At 39.4% G+C, this 27,586-nt stretch overlaps 2 protein-coding genes across 2 annotated transcripts in view; one reads left to right on the top strand and one right to left on the bottom strand.

Annotated features, from left to right (window-relative positions):
- Positions 1 to 17,712, bottom strand: part of LOC116514261 (catalase-like) — a 45,581-nt gene extending 27,869 nt beyond the window's left edge. Inside the window, exon 1 of the mRNA XM_032225778.1 lies at positions 17,601 to 17,712. Coding sequence (XP_032081669.1) covers positions 17,601 to 17,624 — 24 coding nt within the window. The 5' untranslated portion in view covers positions 17,625 to 17,712. The remainder of the gene's footprint in view (positions 1 to 17,600) is intronic.
- Positions 17,713 to 17,954: 242 nt separating this feature from the next.
- The window catches only part of ABTB2 (ankyrin repeat and BTB domain containing 2), a 139,677-nt gene continuing 130,045 nt past the window's right edge, over positions 17,955 to 27,586 (top strand). The window contains 1 exon segment of the mRNA XM_032236178.1: positions 17,955 to 19,298. Coding sequence (XP_032092069.1) covers positions 18,428 to 19,298 — 871 coding nt within the window. The 5' untranslated portion in view covers positions 17,955 to 18,427.

Below are 27,586 nucleotides of genomic sequence, written 5' to 3'. Positions count from 1 at the left end.
TTTCTATCACATCATATGCCAAGTGGATGGATGTAAATAGGGATACTACATTATAGGAGATCATTATATCATCAGGAGTCACATTTAAGCATTGTAGTTTTGTCAGAAATTGTGTGGATGATGTGACTGTGCTGTTTGAGGATTGGGTCAGAAAGTTTAAGCATTGTGACAGCCATTCGGCAGGTTTTACATAGGGGTGTCTCGTACAGTAGGTCTGAGGGGGGGGACTCCAATTTTGTGTATCTTGGGGAATCCACAGAATCTCGCTGGGGCCGCATATGTTCTTCTCATTTTTCACCACTCCTTTCCTGTTATGCAGTTGTTTTGTTTGAATTGGCTGAGATAAGCATTCAGTAGGCTGACATTTTTCTCATCTGCATTCCCAATCCACATAATCAAAATTGTCTGTACTTGCTTCTAAGCTTAACAAAGTTTTGGGTTTCACTTTGATAATAAACTTTTTACCTATAATAAACCCATAGGGAAAAAAAGACTTCCTCTGTAGGTAGAATGTGATGAGTAACAGAAGAAAAGCAAATTAAGAGAAAAATATTTCATCTATTTATTCAGCATTTTCAAGCTTTTTCAGTTACATGAGTATACATGTCATACATGAAATTATGAAAGACTGTCTTTTTATGCTTGTGAAAGTTTGTAAGTGTGAAAAAGTACTTAGAATAAGCAAGCTTACTATTTTGTGCGTTCATAAAATGGCTGTCATAGTTGGCATGACAATTTATTTATTTTTAATTAAGGCAATCTAAAAGAAAATAGCTAGACATGGCAATTTTAGAGACATAGACACAATCATATTCATACTGATTCAGCATAATGCTACCAATCTCTAAACTCTAAACTACATATGCAGGCCTGCTTTATAAGAGATATGTCAGTAGTACGGGTTCAGGAGATGATAATTCAATACAACTCAACCTAAAGATGAGGAAGAAGGAAAAGGATAAACATAAAATGATGGTATTTGTAATCACTAAAAATGTGCAGTATACATCTGGGAAAATATTTTTTTGAGACCATTATATTTGAGATGAAAAATTTGCAAACTTTTGAAAAGTTAAAAATAAACTTTTTTTAACTTTCAGATTCTGAGATACCAGGTTCCAAACAAGAAAGAATGCACTGAGCTTTTTCTAAGCAATTTCCTGTACTGTTCCTCGCCTATGAACAGAAATCTTGCCAAATTAAAGTATTTACTCCATTAAGCATATACTCTTTGTCAGGGTTCCTTCCAAGTAACACCCCCAACAAAAAGAAGACTTGAGTTTCCTCAAAGTTCCATTTTATTAGAGATATATTGGCACATCTGGGAAAACCCGAATCTGAATGTCTTCAGGTTTTCTCCACCCAAAGGAACGTTCATGTTCCTGCCCAGCACCTACATGCCCATCACCAGATCCAATCAGGCACTGCCTGAAATTGGAGAGACCTCCCAGTCACCTCACGGCAGCTGTAGGGCAAGATGGCCTTGACTTTCTGAGAAGAATGTTATTTTGACTATGTACCACCCACACTCTGTATAATCCCCCTCCCATTTTCCCACAATAGAAAATGTGGCAAGCCTGAAGTCCCAAAGGTAAAATATAGCTTCCAGGTCTGACACTCTGAGAATTCCTAGGAAGGGATGTTTTGACTTTCTTCCTCACAGACAATCTAAACTTTGGTGACTTTTTCTCCTTTGGATTGCACCCTCTCCTTCTTTGGAATCAAGACAACATTCCACCACAAGAGGGATTTGGAATAAAAGTTTGAAATTAATTATAAATGTCCTTTCTGTGAGAAACTGGTTGTCTGATTGAGTTCTTTGTGAGATTAAATATGATAGGATAGGACTTTGCAATGTCGGCAATAGAGGAAAATAGAAAAAAAATAAAGATTACAATTAAAGAGAAGAATATTTAAACTCCACATGTTAACAAAGAATGGAGCAAAATACTGTAACAATGGATATTCTGAAGGACATTTTTGAGCAATAGACTCAGAAATTAAGAATATCTGATACTATAGATAGTTGGTGTATTTATGATGTCACAGAAGAAGAACAAGCTATACCGGATAAGAAATAAATTGAATTGCATGTGGATTTAAATACGAGAAGTTACAAGAAGGATATGGAACATGATATATTGGTTACACAAATGAAACCAGTTGATGTCTTCATATTTAAAGGGGTCATACAATTATCAAACTAGAAGAGTGATTTGGATAAGTTTTTCTATGTACAAAAGAGATTTGTTAAAGTCTTGAAGAATTCTCTGAAAAGGGACAAAAAGAACAGAAATAAAGGTTTTGGATATTATTTGAAAGGATTAAAAACCAAGATTGTTAAAAATAGAGAGAAGGAATATTGTCAGCCCTCCGGGTAAACAGGAAATACAATTAGTTGAACTAATTCTACTTTATTGCAAGGCTACATTAACAGAATTTTGCAAGTGTGAAAGTACAAACTTCCTGCTACTGGTTTCAACAGTCAATTAGGAGGGTTTTTTCCTTTTTTTCTCTCTCTGACTTTTAAGCCTTTGGCGACTTCTGCCTTTTTTTCTGATTGTTTCCTAGAGAGTATCTCTTCCTTTCGGTCATCCACACTTTCCTTTACAAATATAAAATTTGTTTATTTCATCATGATTAAAATAAATATGTAGTAATTTCTGAACTTTTGCTAATAAAGAACAAATTATGAGGTTGGATTTTGTTTTTAGTTAACAGGTAAGATATGGGATTAAGAGTTCATTTGTTATATTTTAAGAGTTGGTGATAAATTATTAAAATTGTTTAAACTTATGTGTGGGAAAATTACTTTTTTGATAAACTTTTCTTTTTATTTCTTTTCTACACTTTTTATTCTTACTTTTTTGTACTTTGCATTAGTTTTTATATCTTCTAATTGTAATATTCAATAAAATTACAAAAAAATGAAGCTCTGAGAGGAATGTACTAACATGAAAGTAAGAACTTAGCACAGAGTATGTGTCAAACTGCTTTCTTTTAAACCATTACAGGTTTAAGGCTGGTATTATAGTCAGTCTATTATGAATGAAATGACATGGAAATACAAGTTACAAAAATATTGGAAATCATGGCTTCACATACTTAAAACCACATTAATTCTTCCAGGAGTTATCAGCATATGGAAAATGCCACCTTGAATGAATTGTAGACTGAAGCCAATAGTACATTATGTGGGAAGGCCAAACCTTGTTACACTATGAATGACACTCTCTCTCTTGCATTATCTACTTAAAATACACAAAATTATTTCCTACTTATGACTTTAACAGAGGCTCCAATAATTAGATCTACCTAATGCTTTCTGATTTAGAAGTCAAGCCAATTGAGCTAGCCTGTGCAGAAGGAGGGAAAAAAGAAAATATATTTCAGTTGAAAACTTCACTGCTTATTTGAAAGTCAGTGGCAATCTATATTATCTGGGGAACATGAGAATGGTGGACACTTTTTTTGTTTTGATATATAGAAAGAAATAATGAGGAATGCTATAAAAATAAGTAAGGGAAACAAAACTACACACAGACACACACAAACACATATTCCAGAGCAGAGAGCAAGCATCCAATCAATTCAACATTGAAAAACCTGACTGGCACTTTTTTTTCTGTATCCCATGCTTAATAACTCCACCCTTCTTAAAATCCAAACTTTTGGTATATAATTCAAAATAACATTCACAATATTAAGCCATATTATTTTTCTCAAACTAGGTTAACAAACTTACAGGTTTACAGGTAGCCTATAACTTACAGGTTACAAACCAAACCAGATCATAGGAACAAGTGGCACTACATCTAGAAGCTAATCATCTTACACCTGGGAGTGGATTTGGCCTAAATTTCTATTTGTAACAAACCAGCAATAGTAATTCATTTTTAAAGCACTTATTGGATACTATATTTTCACAAGGACACTATTACATTCAAATATTAGCCTATAGTGCTAATACGAAGTCAGGGGAAATGGTATGTTCTGTATAATTTGCTACTAAATATTTGTAAATGTAGAATATAATGTGCCTTTCTTGTGTATTAAATACCATCTGCTGGACAAATTAAATTATTCAGAGAATTCCTCAAGGTGCACATCAGCAATATTTCCAAGAAATAAATACATTATAACAGATTCTTAAGAGCTGATTTGGGAACCTATTTGTCAGAATGTTTCACTTTGCATTCCTGAACTAAGCTGAACTCAATGGCTAAAGAGTTTCTTCTCAATCTATGCCACCTTTGAAAATGGGTTACCTAACTTCTAACATTATTTTACAATTTTATCTGAACATTCATGTTGTTTGAATAGGTCCTTTGACATTGGGTTGATTATTTTATTATCAATGACGTAAAACACCTCATTTTCACCACTGGAATTAGGTTTTGTAGACTAAATGTTTTTTAACAGCTGTAAAAGTAATTTGACCAATGGGATAGGTCCGGGATGGCGAACCTATGGCACACGTGCCATAGGTGGCACACGGACCCATTTGTCAGGCATGCGAGGCGTTGCCCTGTCAGCCGGCTAGCACGCATGCGCATGTTGGCAGGTGAATTCAGCTTTTTTAAAGCCATTTTTCGCCCTCCTCTGGCTCCAGAGGCTTTATAGGAGCCTGGGAAGGGTGAAAACAGCCCCCCCCCCCGAGGCTTCAGGAGCTTCCCTGAAGCCTTCGGAGTGCAAAAAACCAGCCCTACAGGCAAACAGGCCATTTTTTTGCGCTCTGAAGGCTTCCTGAAGCCACCGGAAGGCCTCCGGGGGGGGGGGGGGGACTGTTTTCCTATAAAGCCTCTGGAGCCTGGGGAGGACAAAAAAAGCATGCAGAAAATGGGGGGAGAGCGACTGTCATGTGCGCATGCGCGCTGGGAGGGTCATGCACTGCATTATGGGTATGGCATACCTGCGCACAACCCCCCTCTGCCCCCCCCCCCGCTTATGGCACGTGAGCCAAAAAAGGTTCACCATTGCTGGGATAGGACAAACATATATTTACTTTATGGTAAACATAATTTGGGTTAAATCCCTCTTTTAAAGTATGTTAACACTTGATAATGAAAATGTTGATTTTTTGAGAAGTAACATAATAGGAGAAAATATCCATTTGAACCTCTCTTTACATAAATCATTCTTGCCTGTTATTTAAGTTTGTGATCCATATAAAAGTATGATTGGCTATTAACAGTGAAAAGAAGTATAGCTTTCTATAGAAAATATGGAATCAATGTATAATTAATAGAAATAAACATGTGTTAGAGCTAAACTTTCTATTTTGCTCATATTCCTAAGACTTGTTTCAGCATTTTATCCTGTAGATCTCACAAAGTATTCTCTTTAAGATATGTCATTTCTTTTTTTAATAATTTTGGTCATAGTCTATCCATAGAGGCAGAGGACACTGATGATATTGTAGCTTCTAGTTTATGTCCCTATTCTTCAAAAACCTCTTGCAATTTTTCAAATTTTATGCCATTTTTTGTCATTTTGCCCCAATGCTGGCCCAAAACATAAGACAAATTTGTCTAACACCCCCCCCCCTCTTTTTCTATCTCTTTATGCCTGGAATCTTTAGTGGCCTCTAATGTGCAGTCATTATCATAAAGTCTTCAATTTAAGGTAGACTATCAGTTTGGTTCCCAGAAGGTGCTATTTATTGAGATAAATATTTCCAAAATCTTACAGCAAAAGTCCTAATGACCAAAATTGATCTCATCCCTTAATTTGTTTACGAATTTCTTATATTAAAATCTTATTTGGCTTTTGTCACTAATTTTAAATTCTTTAAGTTCTTAAACTTATACCGGCAGTTAATTTTTCTTTTGATCCAGAATGAAAGTTAAGTCTCAGGCAGCTTCGAAAACTTGCCATTTTGAAGATCTCTGTTAGCTGAAGATAGTTAAAAAGATAATTTCTTAAAGGGACTAGAAATTCACATTAGCAAATACAGCATCTTTATGAAAAACTGCTATCCTGCAGTTTCCTCATGAGAAGCAGTTATCCAAAGTACAAGTAGGTGATCTTCCATCCTTTTCTTATCTGTAGAGGTTCCATGTGATTGGTCTGTTTAACAGTCCTTGAGACACAGCAGTGGTGATGTCCAGTGGCAGGTTGCCCTTTTTTACTACCAGTGCGTCCACGTCCACGCATGTGGGTGGAGCCTCCCACTGCTACCACTACCGGTTTGCCCGATCTGGGCCAAACCAGGAACAACCCACCTCTGTTGATGTCTCTGTCCATTCAGAGATCTATTAGTTTGCTATTCCTCACGCAGAAATCTCAAGGTATTTAAAAACTTTATCTTATTCAATTGCCAAATGTGGATCCTTGTGTCCTTAGCAAATTCCAATATTTTTGTCTTTTCCTAATATATTGTTAATTTATCATCCATGCAATGTGTGGCAAATGATCTTAGTGCATGTTTTAAGTTACCGTATTTTTCGGAGTATAAGACGCATCTTTTTCCTAAAAAAAAAAAGGCTGAAAATCTGGGGGAGTCTTATACACTGAATACAGCACTTTTTGCCTCCGGAAGCCCTGCCCCTTCACCAAAATAGTCATATGTAGCTTGTAGGAGGCTTTCAGAGAGCTCCTAGGGGCTGGGCAGAGCAGAAATGAGCAAAAACCAGACTGTTTTTTGCCCATGTCCCTCCACCTTCAGCAGCACTCTATGCTCCTCCATAAGGCTATGCATGCAATTTTTTTTGACAAAATGGGCCATTTTTTGCTAGTTTTTGTCCCACCCCGCCCCCCAGGAGAACTCAGCATGCCCCCCCCAAGGCTATTCATGCCTTTTTAAAAAACAGGCCCATTTTTATGAAAAACGGACTGTTTTTGGGAAGTTTGCAGAGTGCAAAAACTTTTTTCTTTCTTTCTTTCTTTTCAAAAAGCTCTTTAACTGATTGATGAGAATTATATTGATCAAGTGCTGTGCCAGCAGAAACAAAGTCTTAGGTGCTGCAGATTGTCAGCGATTTACTTCTCCAGCATATGGATAAATACACTCGGAAACATCTACCTACCTACCTACTCTCTCTCCCTCCCTACCTACTGTATTTCTCTCTCTCTCTCCCCCTCTATCTACCTACCTATGTACCTACCTACTTTCTATCTCTCTGTCCCTACCTATTTACTGTATTTCTCTCTCTCTCTAGTTCTACCTCTCGCTCCCTCTACCTACCAACCTACCTATTCTCTCTCTCTCTTTCTCTCCCTACCTATCTACTGTATTTCTCTCTTTCTCTCTCTCTATCCCTCTACCTACCAATCTACCTACTCTCTCTCTCTCTACCTATCTACTGTATTTCTCTCTGTGTATCTCTTTCTATTTCTCTCTCTCTTTCTCTTCCTTTCTCTTCCTACCTAACTACTCTCTCTCTCTCTCCCTACCTACCATGTTTTCCCCAAAATAAGACAGGGTCTTATTTTCTTTTGACCACCACCCCCAAATGTTGCTCAGGCCTTATCAGGGGGCTTATTGGTTTGGGGTGGCTGGGTGGCTGCTTTCATGAGCAGCCGCCCAGCACCCCCCCTTTCCAGCTAGGCAGAACGCCACTCACCAACCCAGTAATATCCCAAAGGCGCTAAACCACGTGGTGCTCTGCCCGGCTGGAAAGGAAGGTTGCGCAAGCGCCTGTTCTGCCCCAGCTCGCGTGCCTCCCAGCCTCACCATGCCCTGGCCCAGCTCTCCCTGCAGGGCCAGGGCACTGCCGCGCTGCCACCCCCAAGCTCCAAGCATAACCTGCTTCCAAACTCCGGAGATCCGCTGCTGAGTCTTCCGGCAGTGGCCGCTCTGGGACTCTATGGTTGTGGACTGGCTGCCGGAAGACTCTGTCCCATCATGACAAGGCCTTAGTTTCAGGACAGGTCATATTTTTGGGGAAACATGGTACCTACTATATTTCTCTCTCTCTCTCTCTCCCTCTCTAGCCCTCTATCTACCTACCTACTTTTTTTTTTAATTTGCCTCTTCAAAACCTTGGTGTGTCTTATACTCCGAAAAATACAGTAATTGGAGTCTTGAACAGAAGGATTGTATCATTCAGAGAGTGTAGAATTGGAAAATGCCTATGTGTAGCCTTGGAAAAAAATAAAGAGTGTTCTGACAGGCCACCGGGGAATTTATGCTTCATATATATTGAATAATGATAGAGACAGAATGCAGCCCTTTTCGACTCTTCAAAAAGGGAATTATGAGAATTTTGTAAGATGACTTTGTGTATTATGAAGTAAATCAAATCTTTACAGAGGTTTTCCTACAATTTATATATCGGCAGTAATAACTGTTTACGTATTGTGGATTTACTGAGTTTGTTTCATAGTTTAGATATTGAGTCAAATGCATTTTTAAATTCAATAAGACGTGACTATAGTGCTGAGTAGGTTTATCTGTACTTTATACAGAAGTTCTAAAATTACTAAGGCAATTAGGACCAGAATTTGCATCACTAAGCAATACATTTGTAAAGCACAGCATCATATGACAGCATTGGTGAGAACAGAGGGTGAGATTGGGATTTCTGGGTTACTGCAAATAATTTTAGGAATCATTCCCTTGTGCTTTTCTTTGCTTGAGTTGGTTAATCAGGTGTTTGATTTCTGTGCATGATGCTGGGAGCCACAATGGAAGCATATCAGCTTTTAATTTGAATTGATAGGAGCAAGGCTCCCTTTGTCCATATAAAGAATGAAAGCATACCTCAACCCCAAACATCGTCTGGAATGATAAATGATGAGCTAGTAAGGTGACTTGTTAGCTGTAATATTATAAGGTGCCAAAATTGTGAGGAGGTCCAGCCTGAGTTGCAGCTCTCAAGTGTTGCCAGAGAGTCTGGATTGCTTCCCTTTTCTTCTTATGGAGTAATTGTTTGCATTGCCTTTTCTGTGGTAATAAATCATTAGTAGCATACAGCAAAACGGGCTTCTTATCAGTTGTTGAAAAGTGTTATGAAAGCTTTCTTAGCTCTGAGGCAATCTGAGTCAAAGCAATTTTATGAACAGAAAACCCGATTTCTATGTTTTAGGGAGAAACTGATGTAAGGTCTGGTTATAATGACTGTGTTAAGTTGGAATAATCATTTGAAATGGACCTCATCTGCTGTTAGTAATAATTTTGTCTTGAATTCACAGAGTTTGGGCAAGTCAGTTTTTGCCTGAAGCAGGCAATCCTGCAGAAGCTTGGATATCTGGTCATAAAGGCCTTTATAGTTACAGTCTGAAGCCCATGGCATTCTTCATGCAGTTTCATAATACCTCTGTTATATATCACTGGAAGCTCTCTCCCATCACTAATGCAATGATGTAAATAACTATTACATCTTCAAAGGGACACCTTCAAAGTCAGCCTTCCCACAATTCATAAATTGCTTCCCCATCCTCTTCTCTCCCACTATTATCAAGTGAAATGAAGAATCTTTTGACTTCCAGATTCACAGGAAGGATTCCAGGACTGATGAGCAAAGATGCTAATAATGTCAAAGCTTTACTCCACTTATTTGCATTTTGATTCAGGCCACCTACTAGGACAGTCAAGATAGTTTGCATCTTATGCCCAGATTTCAAACCAATTGAATATGATCTAAAATATGAACTTCCTCTACAACAGAATTCAGCTGGATGACATTCTTCCTAAAAAGAGGTGGTTTAAAGTTGGGCACAATAGCACTTACTTATATACCACTTTACAGTGCTTTACCACCCTCTCAAAGCGGTTTACAGAGTCAGCATATTGCTCCCAAACAATTTGGGTCCTCATTTTACCAACCTTGAAAGGATGGAAGGCTGAGTCAACTTTGAGCTGGTGAGATTTGAACTGCCAAAATGCAGGCAGCCAGCAGAAGTAGCTTGCAGTACTGCACTCTAACCACTGCACCACCGTGGCTCAAAGTTATCAATAATTACCAGTTTCAGGGAGAATCTCTTCAGGACGGGGGACACTACCATCTCTTCAAAGCACTAGGCATACCTGCCTTACAAAGACAGGCATCAATAATCCCCAAAATCCAGCCCTTATATATATTTTTGATTTCCCAGTTGATGCTTGGATTCCAGGGGCCAAACCTCTCACATATATTACCCTATTCACTTCCCTGAAGTTCATAAGTTGGAAGGAATTAATTCTAGCAAACATCACAAGATGCCAGCCCACTCACCTTCTCTGAGCAAAATTTTGTCCCAAGATCTCAACCTGTCCCTTGGTAAAATCTTCCTGTTTCCCACATCTCAATAGGAAGTGTGTTACTCTAACAGTAGAGACATCATGCCACAATAAGCCTGTTTTGATGCCCTTATTGCCATGATACAAGCATCAACATGAGGGTTACCCCTGTCTAATCCTTCTAATATTTTTCAGTGGCTTTTAGGAATCGCCTTTGTTACTTCATCTCCAGGAGTTCCTCAGGTTTTCAGTTAATCAAGGAACACTCCCACCTCTAGAAGCAGCATATATCTTAATGGATCCTTCTGTCCTGCACAGCCCTTTGGTAGCAAGGAGTTTCAGAGAAAGAATGTGGCATGGCAAGATTTTTGGTTCCCAATTCTAGACCACTTATCAATGCTTGGAACTGAAAATTAGATCTGAAGTAGATCTCTGCATGCATCAAGCCAAAGGATATTGTAAAGTCATAAACCACTAAATTCTCCTATAGCTATCTTTTAAGGCATGAGGATTGCAATCCCTTAGCACTTAAAGCCAGCACTACCCACCCCAAGATAAATTTCACAAGGTGAGGTCAAGATTTGCTATACAGCAAGGTGGACACTACACATGCAAGATTCCCAGATTGTCATGTTGACCCAATGACCCAAACAGACATTCACAGTCCATCACCTTTATAATACTTCCATCTTCTATGATAGTAGCATTGTCCTCTGAACGTCTAGGTCAATTAGAATGCACATAGGTTTTCCAACAAAAAAAAAAATTCTGTATGAATGCCAGATATATAAACAAGCCGCAAACCTCATCTTCCCGTGCACTGATTGATAACAAAATGTCTGCAAGAAAACAACCAAGCTCAGAAATCCAATGATATACAATCTGTCCTTCCGCATCTCAGCCCAGTGTCTGGTATTATCAAAATCTGCCTATGGAATTTGTGGCAGTTCCTCAAACACTCTAAGGTGGGCTGCTGCCTAAGTCCCCCAACTCCAAAATTGTGGTTCCTATGCAGAGCCCTGATCTAAGCCGGAATATGGTACCCCCTGCTGTCTATGTTTCTCCCTTTGGTTATTCAATAACTCAACTAGTTACTGAAGTCTCTTACTGCTCTGTATCTGGCTTCTTTATAGCCCTTATTACTCCACAAAGCAGAGACACTATGGAGGCTGTTTTCACCCTTCCCAGGCTCCTAGAAAGCCTCTGGAGCCTGGGGAGGGTTAAAAAATTGGTCAATCACAGGCCAAAAGTGGGAGGAGAGGGCGGGGGTCCCGTGCACATATGTGCAGGGGAGTCACACGTGCATGTGTGCGGGGGTCACGTGTGTAGCATTATGGTTGTGGGCACACCTGTGCCCCCAACCCCCTGCGCTTCCCCCACTTTTGGCACGTGATCTGATAAAGGTTAGCCATCACTGCCTAACCAAACTGGCTCTCTTTAACCCAACTTTCCTCTCTCTTTCCCCTTTCTCCTCCCCACCCCCCAGAAGCTGGGATTTTCCATGGCTGGGTGTCCCACCTGCTTGATAGCCAATGCGAGCACAAGTGCTCTCTGAAATTGGCCACCATAGCCATCCTATACAGGAACTCCAAGACAGAGCCCAGAATGGTCCATGACTGAGAAAAGTGTCTCTAGCAACGTGAAAGGCTGCACCATGCTGCATCAGCCTCTGATCTTGGTATATTCAACAAACCATTGTAACAGGAGAAGCAGAGACACCATGGAATGTTAGAAGCTTGGGGAGAATCTCACTTCTAATAGATGTGCACTATGACATCCATCATTCTGCTCTTAAATTCTTCAAATGGGGCAGCTTTGGAAGCAAATATGGACAGCAGGATAAGCTCAGCCAGGTGACCCCAGGCACCACTCTTTGGATCAGGAAAAAAAAACAAAGGCAAGCTTCAGTTCATTCTGCCCTATATTCCTTCAAACCATTTCTTCTACCTCACCGAGTGCCACCTTTATTTTCAATCAAAATGGCAGTAGACAGGAATCATCATCCTCCAGCACTCACTATAATATTTTAATTGCTCAGGGTAATTATTTTCTGTTTTGATTACTGAAGATAGCCTGTTTGTTATCAGCAAAGCCCTGCCGCCATATTTTTCCTCTAGTGAAGAAGCTACTGTGATGGAATTTCCCTATTGATTGACAGCATTTATATTTGGAATCTTATTTTGAGTCTTCTAGTGACAGTCAGAAAGAAAATGACAAAGCAACAGGATTAAGGCATTGTCGCCACAGTCCTGAACTGATGCATTCCATTACTCTGTATCTCTTTTTAAACAAGCAAATGAGAAATGACCAGAAAATAGATTAGATCTTCTAGCACTTGTTGATATCATGGTAGAACTTTAAATAATAGATGGGCAACATAAGATTTTACATTAGCTTGCCTTTTTATACATGCAAGAATTGCATTAAATGGTGCCTATTGGAAGGAGAAACTGCTTGCGGAATGGTTTTCCATCTGTAACTCTGTAAATCTGTTTTGAGTAGTTGGGAAGCATACAACGTTAATGATAAAATGTTTTTCTGAGGAAGAAAGTGGTAGCTTACTATCCATATTAGCAAGTCTCACCCCAGAAAGCATCCTTTCTTACAAAATTCTCATCTCTAAACGTGAAAGTATTTGTAGAAGATTTTACATGAAGTTCTCAGTAGTTAGATTAAAAGCTGAGAACAATCCAGGAATAAAACTTTTTCAAAAATTTTCTTAACCAAACTAGAGCTATACTACTTGAGTTCCACAAATCTGGACAACTACTAGAAGGCAGTAAATGGGATATTTTCTGCATTTTTTCTAGAGATTTTTGCAGACCACTTATAGCAGCCCGCATAAACCAACTAGTATAGGTATTCCTTGTTCAATGACCACGATTGAGCAACTCTGTTGCTTAGCAACACAGTTATTAAGCAAGAGATCACATGTCCACAACAGATTTACAATTTCACTTGCATCATGGTCATTAAGGCAATCATCCACAGCCATTAAACAAGACAACACCTGACTACAGCTTATGATTTTACTGTTGATTTCTCCATTGACCTTGGTTGTCAGAAGCTGGCTAAAAATCAAGTAAATTGTGATAACATGACCAAAGGATGCTGCAACTATTTGGTCTGAACTGCCCAAATCTCAGTCATGTGACCAAGGGGATGCTACAACAATTGTAAGTACAAGGACCAGGCATAAAGTTATCTTTCCAGCAATCTCTTATCTTTAAACAGTTACTAAACAGGGCAATCATTAAGGGAAGGCTACTTTTTCTTTATACACTGAAGATTCTTTAGCATCTTCAAACATGGGTAAAAGACTTCTTTATCTGAACAAGACTTGACCATTTCACTGATTGATTGATTTTGAGAAACCAAATCTCTAATCTTCTTGGAGTATAGATATTTATAAACCACTTCTATCCAGTTATAATTTATAAAATTACTACCAAACATCCAGGAATGTGCTGCATGCATTGAAGTAAATAAATAAATTAGTTTTAGGAATATTCTCAAAATCCAGACTTATTTTTTTTAAAGACCAATTCAGTTCTACATATGGTAGTAGCTGAAAAGTTGAAGTACAAATTAATGCCTCTGGGTCAAATTCCCTAAAATCTGCAGAAGCTCTTAGGCTAGCAACTTTGTCTTGTCTACTGTATTTCTTTTAATTAGTTTTATTACAATATAGCTTGTTTCTTAACCAAATATTAAGACCTGAGACTTATGTAAATGTGTATACAGTAGTTCTTGATTTGCAACCAGAATTGAGCCCAAAATTTTTGTCATAAATTATTATGGACGTTAAGCAAGGTATCCACGTGACCACCTTGTACACAAGAAACTTTTCGTGGTCTGCAGAAAAATTATTTGCATTTTTATATTGCACTAAATACTGTGGTGTTTCCCCATAAGGGTCTTATTTTCTTTTGACCTCCGAAGTAAGTGCTTGGCCTTATTTTCAGGGAGGTCTTATTATTTTTGAGGTTCATGAGGTGGTAAGCGTGGTCACCTCATGGCTGTTGCTGTGTTGCAATATTTTCGGGGGAGGGATTATTTTAGCACATGCACTCAAAAGCCCGATTAGGCTTATTATCTGGGGAGGTATTTATCTACTTAAAAAATATATTAGTGGTCCATGGGGTTTAAAATTATGAATTTAGTGGTCCCTGAGGTCCAAAAGATTGGTGACCCCTGCACTAGTGCACAAACCGTTTTCCTGTTCTGCCATTGCCTGGATTCACTTATCATTCCATCACCTGGCTCCATTCTGAACTCAGGCTCCATTCTTGCGATGGTTTCGAAGGCTTTTTCTAAACTATTGTAAGAACAATAGTGTTGGCTAGTGTTTTCTCCTCTGAAGAGTAAAACACCTGTAAAGCCTATGTTCTAAAAATCTCTGCTGGATTCGTAACTGTTTTTGACAGATTTGAGATCCATTTCTTCAGGGTGCCAACCTTTTGTCCCCTCTGTTTGCAACTTTCTCTGGAAACACACACACCACAATTGACTTTCTGCGAAAGCTGGCAGAGAAGATTGCAAACCACAATCACATAGCTGCAGGGCACTTAACAGCAACTGGTTGTAAGTGCGAGCAAGTTGCCAAGCATTCAAAATGCATTCATGTCACCCAGGGAAGGCAGCAAAGTACTTTATGGATGTGGACATCATGATTGCAATCTGCCATTAAACAACCAGTCATTAAGTTGAGGACCACCTGTACAATAGATTAAAAAAAAATGCAATGTTGAGTTCACAGATCCCGCAAAGCCAAGTTTTTAAAGTATAGTTTGTTGCATTGTCATCAGTGGTACTGCTTATTTACAAGATCTGAATATCTATCCAGTGGTTCAAAGATTCCAGTCTTACCACAAGATGGTACTGTTACATAAATAATGATTGCAGCAAGTTGAAAAAAAAAAAGTACCTACAGAGAGGTCTAGTGCTTTCTTTTTAAATAGCCTACATACGGAAAGAATCAAAGAAACCAGATATTTTTATTTCATATCTAGTTCACCATTCAAGGTAAAAAATGTACTTATTCCCATACAAAGGCCTTTGTCAGATTTCAGCGTGCTATCTTAACTAAACAGACTTGAAGGGAGGGGAGGGGTCATCATCAAGACCTTGTTGACTTCTAGTAGCTGCCCAGACTAGTTCAGCAACTGGCCCTAGGTCCCACAGCTGACTTTGCACCTAATGTGGGACTAGAATTCACCATCTCCTGCAGCACCTAGCCAATTTTGGCTGAACTCTGAACTTAAGCAATAAAAAGATCTGGGAGAATACCAAAAGTCCCAGTAATGGGAGTAAGAGTAGAAATTGAAACACCTATGTGGAAAAAGTAAAGGCAATCCTCATCTGTACTACTGCTAAAAAGACAGACAAGCCTCTGTAGTAACTAAATAAGCCTGCAGTTTGACTAGTGCTGCAGATATACTTAAATAAGCCTGCATATGCCTAGACACACCCACTTAATGATTTCAACTTGAAGAAGACTTTAACCTGCAAGCCTTCACTTGTAAAAGTTGATGCAATCTGATGGGAGACAAAATCATTTTGAATGAGGTTTGTTTTTAGCACTGTAGATTGTAAATTCAATACAATCCTGTTAAGCCTCAAAATAATTATTTAAATCTCATAAAATAACAAAGTGTTCCTAAGTAGGGCTTTACTGCTAACTCTTATTATTCTATTACAAGTGGGAAATGCAATTTTAAATGACCAGTCCATGGTAAAAAGCCACTTTTTTAAAAAAAAAATTAAAACTCAGGGACTCCGTGTAGGCTGAATTCATTGGGTGGTTTCATTTTGGCCTGCAGTTTTGCATATTGAATCTTGTTTAAAAATAAGCCATAATTTAGCATGTATGAACCTGTACAGTAGTTAATTCCCCGTTTTTTGGTTAAACCATTATATAGGTGTGTCTAGACAGACACATATATATATTTAAATATATCTAAAGCACAAGTTAAACCAACTGCAGCTTTATTTGCTAGGACTGGAAATCTTGGTTTCTGCTGATCAACTTCACAAAAGGCTATAAAAGTTTCCCACTAACATAACTTTTTCAAAGAAAGTTTCTAACCTATCTCCTTATTTTTGCAGTTTCACAACCAGATAAGAAACCTTTGCAGAATTTTGTTAAATGTAACTTCCTTAGCCTCCTCAAATCCTCTATGTGAGATTATTTATTTCTTCTCAATGTTGTTTCTTCAAAAAGAAAAGAGGACAATCTATAAATTATCTGCCTTAATTTAAATTGGCATAATTTCAGAGTACTGTTATTACACTGTAATTAATTCCTTTTTCCAAATTAAAAGTCAAAAGAATGTCTGAAGAGGAGTCCATAAGCACTATTATGTGTATTGGGTCTTTCTATGGCCAGAGAAGACTTGGAAGACAAGAAAATGTACAAAACTAGCTCTACTATCAACACACAATATGAAACAGACTGGGATAACTGACTTAATGCTACATTTTCCCATCTGTATCTGGAAAACTGAACTATTGCTCTCTTCGGTCTCTCCCATTGCCAGATCTTTTGTTGTTTGGAAAATAAATAATAATCATGTTTTCCTATTTATCACATCATCAGAATCATTTTGAAATGAAATGAGTGCCAAATAAAGTTAATAATAAATGTCTAGGCCCGTCATTAAAATATGTGAACAGAAAATGATGATTCCATAAGAAAAACCTTACTTGAAAGTACTTTGCCTGGTGTCACTTTGGAACAAAATTGCAAGAACACCATGTCCAAGCTTCTGGGAAAAATAGTTGGACAATATCTGGCAGACCATAAATTCTGATGTCTTATTTTATGGCCAATAACATAAGATATTGTAACATTTGTAAAAACTCCTTTCCTTTCTTTGTCCCTTTATAATGTACTCTTTCCAAACTATGAGGGTATTACAAGATTGTTGAAGGCTTAAACATTTGTAGGATCCTCTGTAATGCAATTATAAAATCTATATTGACAGGCAGGTATCATTTTTGTTTTATTTTCTTACCAATCTCATTTACACATGGGGGAAAGGAATAGCAAAGCTCCCAACCAGTTTTCACCTTCATTATGTGAGAATATTCTCAGAAGAGGCAGACAGACAGGTGTTGTGAAATCGTTTTGAAAAATGCATTAATTTCCATTCAAAATGTGCATCTTAAGCAGTATAGACTTTATAATGGGAGATATTCCAAAAACACAATATAAGATTTGTTGGACCCTTATAAAACACACAGAGGTACCCCTTTGGGCGGGAGGGGGTTGCTGCTTATTAAATCCCCATTAAAAGTTTGCACAAGCCAGTAGATGCCATCTGCAGCCCTTTCCTGGGAAGCAAGTTCTGGGAAGCTAGCGGGAAAGTTAGACGTGCGTCTGCAAAAGGCCAGAGATCACACCTAGGAAATTTCAAGCCTCCCTCGGCGTGGTTACCTTTTCTTCTCTGGATCGGCTCATGGTGGCCACGCGGCTTTGTTTCCTCCAAAATCCCTCGCAATGGCTCCTGTCTTCTGTCACCTCCGCTCGCCAAGCTTGCCCCTCCCTCTCGCGACTTCTGACTTGTTTTTCAAGCCCGCCCCACCCCCTTTCCTGGTTCCGCCCATTCAGCCCGCCCTGAAGGATACGTACGTTTTGGAGGTTGCCTTCAGCTCGCATTTCAGCAGACGGCCCCGCCCCCGGGCTCTCCCGGAGCTCCTGATTGGCGGGCATCCCGTCGGGTCATTTGCATGTCGCCTCCGGATCGGTGAGCCAGAGGAGAGCAGCGAAGAGAGAAGTTCGCGCAAAGCTTCTGTAAAGTGTCTCTCGGGGGGCGCGGAGCGGGGGAAGAAACACCGGCAGGCAGCAGCCGTTCTGGGTCGCTTTGGGTTTCCTTTCCTCTCTCTCCCCTTCTGGATGAGTCCAGAATTGATTCTGGATCGTTGCTGTGGGAAAAGGCTTGTTCGCCTCCCGCCGCCGCTTGAGAACTCTTCCCCGCTCTAATTAGGCGGTAGGTAGGCATTGCCTCCTCAGAGCTCAGCCGGATCCTCCGCATCTTTTGCCGCTGGCCCAAGATTTTCCATCCCGTCTCCTTCCAAGGCGGAGAAGAAATGATCTCACTCGGCCCGTGGAATGGAGACAGCTGGCACGCGTGAAAACCTGAAGGCACCGCGGGACTCGCATCCCGGAGCCTAAGCCCTGCGAGCGTTCTCGGTCGCCTTTGCGAGCCGCGCGGGACTCGGCAGCGGCGGCGGAGGTGCCTCGGAGGAGGCAAGTTTTCCCCTATGGCTGGGCTATACAGCTCGCCTTTGAAGACCCTGGAAGATCTAACCTTGGACTCCGGGTATGGGGCAGGGGACTCCTGCAGGTCCCTCAGCCTCTCGTCCTGCAAGTCCAACAGCCAAGCCTTGGCCTCGTCTCAACCCCGGGGCAACTGGTGGTACTATTCGGGCTCCATAAACAGCCGCAACAACAGCTGGGACACCGTCAACACTGTCTTGCCGGAGGATCCCGAAGTCGCCGATATTTTCGCCAAATGCGCCAAGCTGCCCGACCTGGAGGAATTCCCTTGGAGCGAAGAAGACGTGGAGAAGATCCTGCGGAAGGGGAAGGAGGCGACCCAGGGGGGAGGCTTCAGCCCAGAAGCTGCGAGGAGGCTGTCGATGCTCCTCCGGAGGCCGCTGATCCGGATCTCCCGGGAGGCGCAACGCCTGAGCGTGATGCACGCCAAGTGCACCCGCTTCGAGATCCAGAGCGCCATCAAGCTGATCCAGAGCTGGTCCCTGGCGGAAAGTTGCGTCCTGGCCACCGTCAAGGCTCTTTCGCTGTACAGCATGAGCGCCGGGGACGGCTTGAGGAAAGGCAAATCGGCCCGCTGTGGCCTCACCTTCTCCGTCGGGCGCTTCTTCAGGTGGATGGTAGACACTCGGATCTCGGTTCGGATCCACGAGTACGCGGCCATCGCTCTGGCCTCTTGCATGGAGAACCTGGTGGAGGAGATCAAGGGCCGGGTCCTGGCCAGCCAAAACCCAGACGGAGACGGGGCGGGAAGTGAGGTCTCCTCCGAGGTCCTCGAGGCGGTGATCAACAACGACGCGGAGCTTTGGGGCGTCCTGCAGCCTTACGAGCATCTCATCTGTGGGAAGAACGCCAACGGTAAGGAGCGGTGGTCGGACAAGAAGGGGGGGGTGTAGGAATTTGCTGCAGATTTAGCATACACTTGGGGAAGTTTCTTGGTGGCATATGTTTCAGAGGAACTGCACTTCTTGGTGGGGATGCTAAAATAGTGTAAGTGTGCAAAAGATGCAAATGGGGGAGGGGAAAGCAAAATAATATTGTTCTAAGTGATCTGCTTTGTGTTGAGCTTAAAAAAATAACAAACTACCGACAGAAGAGAATATTGGTACTTCAATTGAAAGGTGAAGTTCAGCACTGATGATGTTACCTAGTTGGGTAATGAAGTGTCTGCAAGAAAACAACTAAGTTAAGAGAGCCTCAATGACCCCACAAGTGATGTTTTCAAAGGTTTATAAAAGTACTAGTTACAGTGAAATTGCAATATCCTACACAAATGCACTTAAAAGTTTAGTAGCACTTTTCTTTAGAAGTTTGGGAAGTAATTCTGATGAACTTAGACAGAACTGCAGTCTGTTCAACCATTCAAACTGTGGTGACATCCAAACTGTACTATGTAGAACATTTAAGTCTTTGAAGATTAAATATTCTACATGTAGACTCCATGTAGTTAGTATATGCTTTGCATTTGCTGAGCAGAATCCCAAAAACGGAATGAGATGTGCTAATTAATGGAGAGTGAAAATAAAATAAGACCAGGTCAACTAAGGAAAGTAAATACTATGTAGAATTAGTCAGTTCAAACAGTGCACGTAATTAATTAATGTTGCCAATTACACACTTATGACCACAATTTGGAATAGAACCTCTGTTGCTAAATGAGGCAGTTGTTAAGTGAGTTGCCACCCATTTTTATGATCTTTCTTGCCAAGATTGTTAAATGAATCACTGTAGTTGTTAAGTGAATTACATGATTATTAAGCGAATTGAATTTGCTTGTTGGAAGACAGGTGGGAAGGTCACAAATGTCCATCTCATGAGCACAGAATGCTGCAACAATCGTAAATACGTGCCTATTGCCAAGCACCTGAATGTTGATCACACAACTATGGTGACACTGTGATAATCATACGTTTGAGGACCACCTGTTTGCCAATTCTTTTCAGTGCCGTTATAATTGTGAGTTACTAAACAAATGGTTGTAAGTTGAGGACTACCAGTACATCATAGGATATTATTGAAATACTGAGGATGATATTACAGAAGCTTCTTTTAACAGTAAGTTGCAAAGTGTGTGTGTGGGGGGAGGTGTGTATTCTTCACACTTCATCTTAATCGTTCTTCCTTTTTAAGCCAAGATGGGTCAGGCATTTTTCACCACATGCCAAAAAAGGCTTTGTTCAAGGTTACTCATGGGAAAGTCCTGTTGAACAAATAATGGGACTTAAGCTGGTCAGGGCTAATTCATTCTTTTGATTTAGGAAGATTTGCTTTCTTTAGAAACACAAGATTCTCGGAACAAGTTTCCTTTTCAGTTCCATGTACAGAATCCAGATGACAGGCAGCTGTGACCTACAGCAATTGGACAGCATCTTCTATTATCTTTGAAAGCTAGTTTAAAGGTTCTGATACAATGGTGTCCTCTTTAATCTATCATCACTTCCTGGATCTGAAGAGTCTCATAGCCCAATTCTTTACAGAGGGATCTTTCGGAAAATAACAAGAGCAGTAACAACAACATTTTTCCTTTATTTTTTAACTGAATACTCAACCTGCAATCCAAAGTGGTTTAGGACAGATATAGGTTGTCATCTCATGTACATTCTCTATGTACTAAATCTTAAACAGAAGTAATCTTAGCTGGATAAAAGCCTAACTATATTGTTATGGAGATGGAGATTCCTCTCATCCCTGCTCAGAATATAATAGCAATTTTCTGAGTGCCTTTTCCTCATATTTATTTCTTTATGTCATTGCATTTATTAGAGCCACCCACTTAGAAGATTCTGATTGGCTGTATATTGGCTAATGCGGCTGGTAGATAAGGTGTAGCTGGCTGAACTTTATGGGATTCACCATATCATGTCTCTGACTCACAGTCAGTCTTTCAACTCTCTCACCCATCCCTGTTACATTCTGTCTAAGTTCCTGGGAGTGTAAGGATAATATTAAAGAAATGTTCCTGGAAATAGTAAGGAAAATGTGAAAATCAAACAGTACTGTCTGGTTTCACCTTGGTGTCACTAGTGCTGTACTGCATCAGTTTCACCAAGGGTGCTAAAACGTTATACCAATTACAGTTGTTTTGTTTTGATTACACAAGTTGATAAGTAACTTTAAAGCAGGAAATGACTAGATGTTTAGATGTTTAGATGTTTATTAACATTTGTAGGCCGCCCTTTTCCCTGAGGGGACTCAGGGCGGCTCACATAAAATCAGGGAGGGGGAATACAAACAATGACGTAGACACATATAATAAAAATAATAAGCAACATACATTCATCATTCGGGAGGGGCAGCTATCCTTGTCCCCAGGCCTGACGGGCTAGCCAGTTCTTAAGGGCTGTGCGGAAGGCCTGGACGGTGGTGAGGGTACGAATCTCCACGGGGAGTTCGTTCCAAAGGGTCGGGGCTACTACTGAGAAGCCCTCCTCCTTGTAGTTGCCAGCCGGCACTGGCTGGCCGATGGAATACGGAGGAGGCCCAATCTATGAGATCTAATTGGTCGCAGGGAGGTAATTGGCAGAAGGCGGTCTCTCAAGTATCCAGATCCACTACCATGCAGGGCTTTATAGGTGACTAATAGCACCTTGAAGCGCATCCGGAGATCGACAGGTAGCCAGCGCAGCTCGCGGAGGATAGGTGTTATGTGGGTGAACCGAGGTGCACCCACAATCGCTCGCGCGGCCGCGTTCTGTACTAGCTGAAGAGATGTCACGTATTGTTTAAATTAATCATTTCCATATTCTTTTTGTTGAAAAAAAAATGGTTGACTGTATTTAAACTCTTTATAAAAGAAGCTATGAACAATTGGTAAAATTGTAGTTGTTAATTTCACAATTCTAATTTATTAGAAAAGAGATGCCCTATAGAGGGCATTGGAATCTTTTGGGGGAAGCGTGGAATGTTTTGAATGGAGACGTAGGCAAAAAATTCAGTGCACAATATTGGGTGAATAAATCAATCTACAAAATATGCTAGAGTTTTGAAAACCTGATTTGGCACAGTAACTAAGGCAAAAAGTTCAAGCTTTTTGTGTTTGTGAAAATCTGTTAAGTATGATTGTACCATTACATATTCAAAAGCTTTTAAAGAAAATGTTACATGGAGAAGTTTGTAGGTCTGTGTTGATATCACACAAATAAAGACAGCATTATTTACCCATTAAACGAATGATGGTTCCTAACTGAGTTCCTATAACTTGGTCTCTTAACCAACTGATGAATTGGTACCATCTGATAAATAATACAATAACTTTATTACACTAAAATATCAGTTTTATCAGTTGCAGAGGTGGATAGTTTTAAAGTGTTATAATACATCAACGTGTTTTGTATTTTCTGTATGTATTTTGATATGAGGGATATAGATGCTTTAAAAAAACTACTGGAAGGGACTTGAAAACAGCAGTTATTTTAACTAGAAAATAATGGCTACACTGGAATCAACCTCTTGCATCAGTACCTGTTTGACTTTATTGATGGTGACATTTTTAAGAAGTAACATCTATATAAAAAAGATAAAAACTGGATAATGCATGAGAATAAGTAAGTATTTAGTGGGCGTGGCCAAGAGAGTGATGATGGCAGACACATCAGCATGATCAGTTCTTCCCTTTTTCTCTCTATGTGTGTGCTGCACATTATTTATTTAATCTCTAGCATATCATACATGGATTAGCAATATATATTAACATTTCACCCAGATTAGTAAGCACAGTACAATATAAAGATTAAAAAGATTTATGTTCAAATATCAATGTCTAGGCCACATAACTGTTGAAGTGCAGCATTGTTTATATTTAAAGAAAAAATTGAATGTTCATCACAAAAGCTTTGATCACACCAAAGCTGGGTGTGATCCCATCTAACTTTTGTTTTAAACATAAACTGTCAATACTCCTGAAAGTATTCTGAATTGTAGATTGGAAGAAGGTAATTGGAGTTTTAATGTTCATTTAAAATCCCATCTATTCATTGTTGTGATTTAATAAAAGCATCTGAGCTATGAATGTGGCATACATTCATCAAGCATCATGCTTCAGGAAGGATTCAAGGTTTATTTGATTAGGTGCCCACTTGTATTTATTTTGCTTCTCTCCTTCATTAGCAAAGACTATATTACAGCTTTGTTATAGTCTTAATGTATAGTTTATGACTTCAATGACAACTCGGAAAAGCTGGGTGTTTCATTATCATTCAAATCTATGTTCTAATTCTTTGGTGAGATGCACGTCCTGAACAGCAGAATTACCTTGTAATGGGTTTTCTGTATTCCAAAGACAGTACCAATCTAAACAGTTGAACTGTAGTAGCCAAAGTGTTTGGAGAGTAGCTCATTAATTTTAATAAGCTATTATCTTCATTGCTGTGTTTTGTGGAATTACGTCTGCATAAGAAAATAGCTGCAAATCTGATAAAGGAAACCAGCAGGCTGCAAGAACATTGATCATCCACCGTTCCATTTGACTGAATAGCAACATTACAGTATTATAAAACAATTCAAAAAGTTGAGCCAGACGATTCAGTTCTGCATAGTGGCTGGCAATAAAATGAATCATGCTTTTAGTTCTTTTGTTTGTGGGAGTGTCTACATATATGATTCAAGCTAATATGCCTGCAGGATTTCTCCCCCGTGAAATTGAGGACTTTCCCGATTAATTATTTACCATAAATGCCATAGGCAACCGTCATAAACATAACTGACTAGATTCCCACACAAGCTAATATTTCAGTGGCAACTATGGTGTCAGCATAACTTTACATAGCCAGTCTGTCACAACTGATTGCAATTTCTGTTTGTAATCCTTTGCTGAGGTATGGTAGAAAAATACCAAGAGATCATAATGAAAACATAATGTTTTTTTTTGAAGTCCATGTTCACCTTTACTGGACTGTCTTCAAATGTAAAACAATCTAATGTGAGAAACATAAATTGTATTCATATTTATATAAATGGTTTAAATCCTTGTCTCTAGCTGTTGTAACAAAATTAACTGTTTTTACAAAACAACTTAGAATCTAGCAAGATGTCCAGTGCATCACTTGGAATTGTGTTTGCATTCTAATCACTGACATCAACCCAAGCTTACTTTCTCTGATGCAATGAGGAATTTTCACCAATAGTCCATCATTGTAGCCTTTTTTTATACACACACTTTGCAAAATGCTAGAAAACATGCAGTAGTTATTCATTTACTTGCAACAATTGTTTACATTCCCAATAATTATATAGCAGCCTGCCATTGACAATGTTTTTTTGCCTATGCATAGATTTTCATATATAATATTCAAAAGTACATTCTCCATTCTTGAAGAATGGCAGATAAGCCAGTATATAAATCAGTTTGTTCTTAATTGCCTATGGCCCTATGCTATCAGCAATAAAAACTATACAGTATATCTTTCTAATTCCAATTTAACTGAAATGGAATTCAAAATCAAGCAACAATTCCTTCAAACGGTCTTCAATGCATTAAGTTTTCCACGGTTAATCTTTTGAGCAGTGACCTAGTCTGTATGTATGTGTGTCAGTGTGAGCGTGTATTAATATTAAATGTGGATCAGAAGTGAAGAGATAATCATATTCTCTTTGTTCTTTTTGTACATCATATAGCATTCAAATAGAAATACTATTATAAATAGCATTAAATTAAGTTTAACTAAACTATAAACTAACCAATATATAGCTAATGCTTCAAGGAAAAGAAGATAACATAGTTCAGTAGACTTTTAATTTAATTTCTGGTACAAAAAGTGAAATAAGCATTGATAGACATGGAATTAGTCTCCAAATTGGATTTTTTTTTACCATTTGTTACTTGGACTAGGTACATAATAGCTTGACTTTGAATGCTATTATAGTGAGACCAAGATCCAGGCTCACATTCTCCTTCTACTGCTTTCCCCACTACAGTATGGCAAGATAGTACTACAATGACTTATTTGTAAATTAGATCTGCCTGATTATACAAGGAAAAAAATAGTTTTCTATGAGGGTATAGAATGTTTCTGAACTTCGAATGTAGGGTCTGGCAGATGAGAACAGAAATGTGTCAGAGATTCTTCCCATCCCCCCCCACCCCAAATTTGTCTACTTGTACTTTTCCCTGTGGACCTTCACATCCCTAAATTGTACCTCAGAGTGGATAATTTAAAGTGGGGCATTTTCATTCAAGTGGTGTATTCTTAAAAGAATGAAGGATGGAGGAACAAGCAAATCGAGGGCAGACTGATAATCTCTGCCTGTGTGAAGTTTTAGACATAGAAGCTAAGAGGTCTTTTTGTCTCGATTTAAACACTGGTTTCTGAACTGAGAACTGAGTGATTCCTTGGAAAGAGAAACTTTTCTAAAATAAAACAGACATAAGAATTAAACACTTTTCAAGTAAAACAGACGTAGGATTTGAAGTATACAGCTAAGAAATGTGTTACACTATTTCAATAATTTTATTTTTTTAATGCTGGTAGGAGATCTGAATTAAGACTGAGGAATAGATTTAGACTTTTGCTACAGATTGTTTTCCCTTTCAAAAATATACCCTCTAAATCTATTATACCAGGAGGCAGTCTAATATATGGCCTGCTAGCGTTTTTCCTTCCCTAGTCACAGCCACTTTTAGAGATGGTTTTCATAAAAAAAGAAAGCAAAGAAAATATTAAGGAAAAGGGATTACACCTTCCCCTTCTTCCTTCTCCTGTGCGATAAATATAGTCTGGATTGGTGGTCTTTGCAATTATTACTTTTTTAATGCTAACTGTATAGCCTTGTGTTATCTTGAAAAGTAGGATTGGCCCAAGATTTTTTGCTCTTTGAAATGAAGGGTAAAGGGGACATTTTGGGTGCATCTTAACCCCTGTTTATAAGGTAATCTAAAACTTCTGGAATCTAAAATCCTTTTCCTTAATAGTACAGGTGAAACTTGAAAAATTAGAATATCGTGCAAAAATACATTTATTTCAGTAATGCAACTTAAAAGGTGAAACTAATATATGAGATAGACTCATTACATGCAAAGCAAGATAGTTCAAGCCGTGATTTGTCATAATTGTGATGATTATGGCTTACAGCTCATGAAACCCCCAATCCAGAATCTCATAAAATTCAAATATTGTGAAAAGGTGCAATATTCTAGGCTCAAAGTGTCCCACTCTAATCAGCTAATTAACCCATAACACCTGCAAAGGGTTCCTGAGCCTTTAAATGGTCTCTCAGTCTGGTTCAATAGAAATCACAATCATGGGAAAGACTGCTGACCTGACAGTTGTGCAGAAAATCATCATTGACACCTTCCATAAGGAGGGAAAGCCTCAAAAGGTAATTGCAAAAGAAGTTGGATGTTCCCAAAGTGCTGTATCAAAGCACATTAATAGAAAGTTATGTGGAAGGGAAAAGTATGGAAGAAAAAGGTGCACAAGCAACAGGGATGACCGCAGCCTGGAGAGGATTGTCAGGAAAAGGTCATTCAAAAGTGTTGGGGACCTTCACAAGGAGTGGACTGAGGCTGGAGTCAGTGCATCAAGAGCCACCACACAAAGACGGATCCTTGACATGGGCTTCAAATGTCGTATTCCTCTTGCTCCTGAACAACAAACAACATCAGAAGCGTCTTACCTGGGCTAAAGAAAAAACAGACCTGGTCTGTTTCTAAGTGGTCCAAAGTCCTCTTTTCTGATGAGAGCAACTTTTGCATCTCATTTGGAAACCAAGGACCCAGAGTATGGAGGAAGAATGGAGAGGCACACACTACAAGATGCTTGAAGTCCAGTGTGAAGTTTCTACAGTCTGTGTTGATTTGGGGAGCCATGTCATCTGCTGGTGTTGGTCCACTGTGCTTCAAGTCCAGGGTCAACGCAGCCATCTACCAGGAGATTTTGGAGCATTTATGGGGGATGCTGACTTCATTTTTCAGCAGGCCTTGGCACTTGCCCACACTGCCAAAAGCACCAAAACCTGGTTCAATGATCATGGGATTACTGTGCTTGATTGGCCAGCAAACTCACCTGACCTGAACCCCATAGAGAATCTATGGGGCATTACCAAGAGAAAGATGAAAGACATGAGACAGAACAATGCAGAAGAACTGAAGCATCCTGGTCTTCCATAACACCTCAGCAGTGCCACAGGCTGATAGCTTCCATGCCGCGCCG

The sequence above is a fragment of the Thamnophis elegans genome, chromosome 1 (genome assembly GCF_009769535.1).
Source record: "Thamnophis elegans isolate rThaEle1 chromosome 1, rThaEle1.pri, whole genome shotgun sequence".
Classification (NCBI taxonomy): domain Eukaryota; kingdom Metazoa; phylum Chordata; class Lepidosauria; order Squamata; family Colubridae; genus Thamnophis; species Thamnophis elegans.
This window is presented reverse-complemented; position numbering and strand designations above follow the sequence as displayed.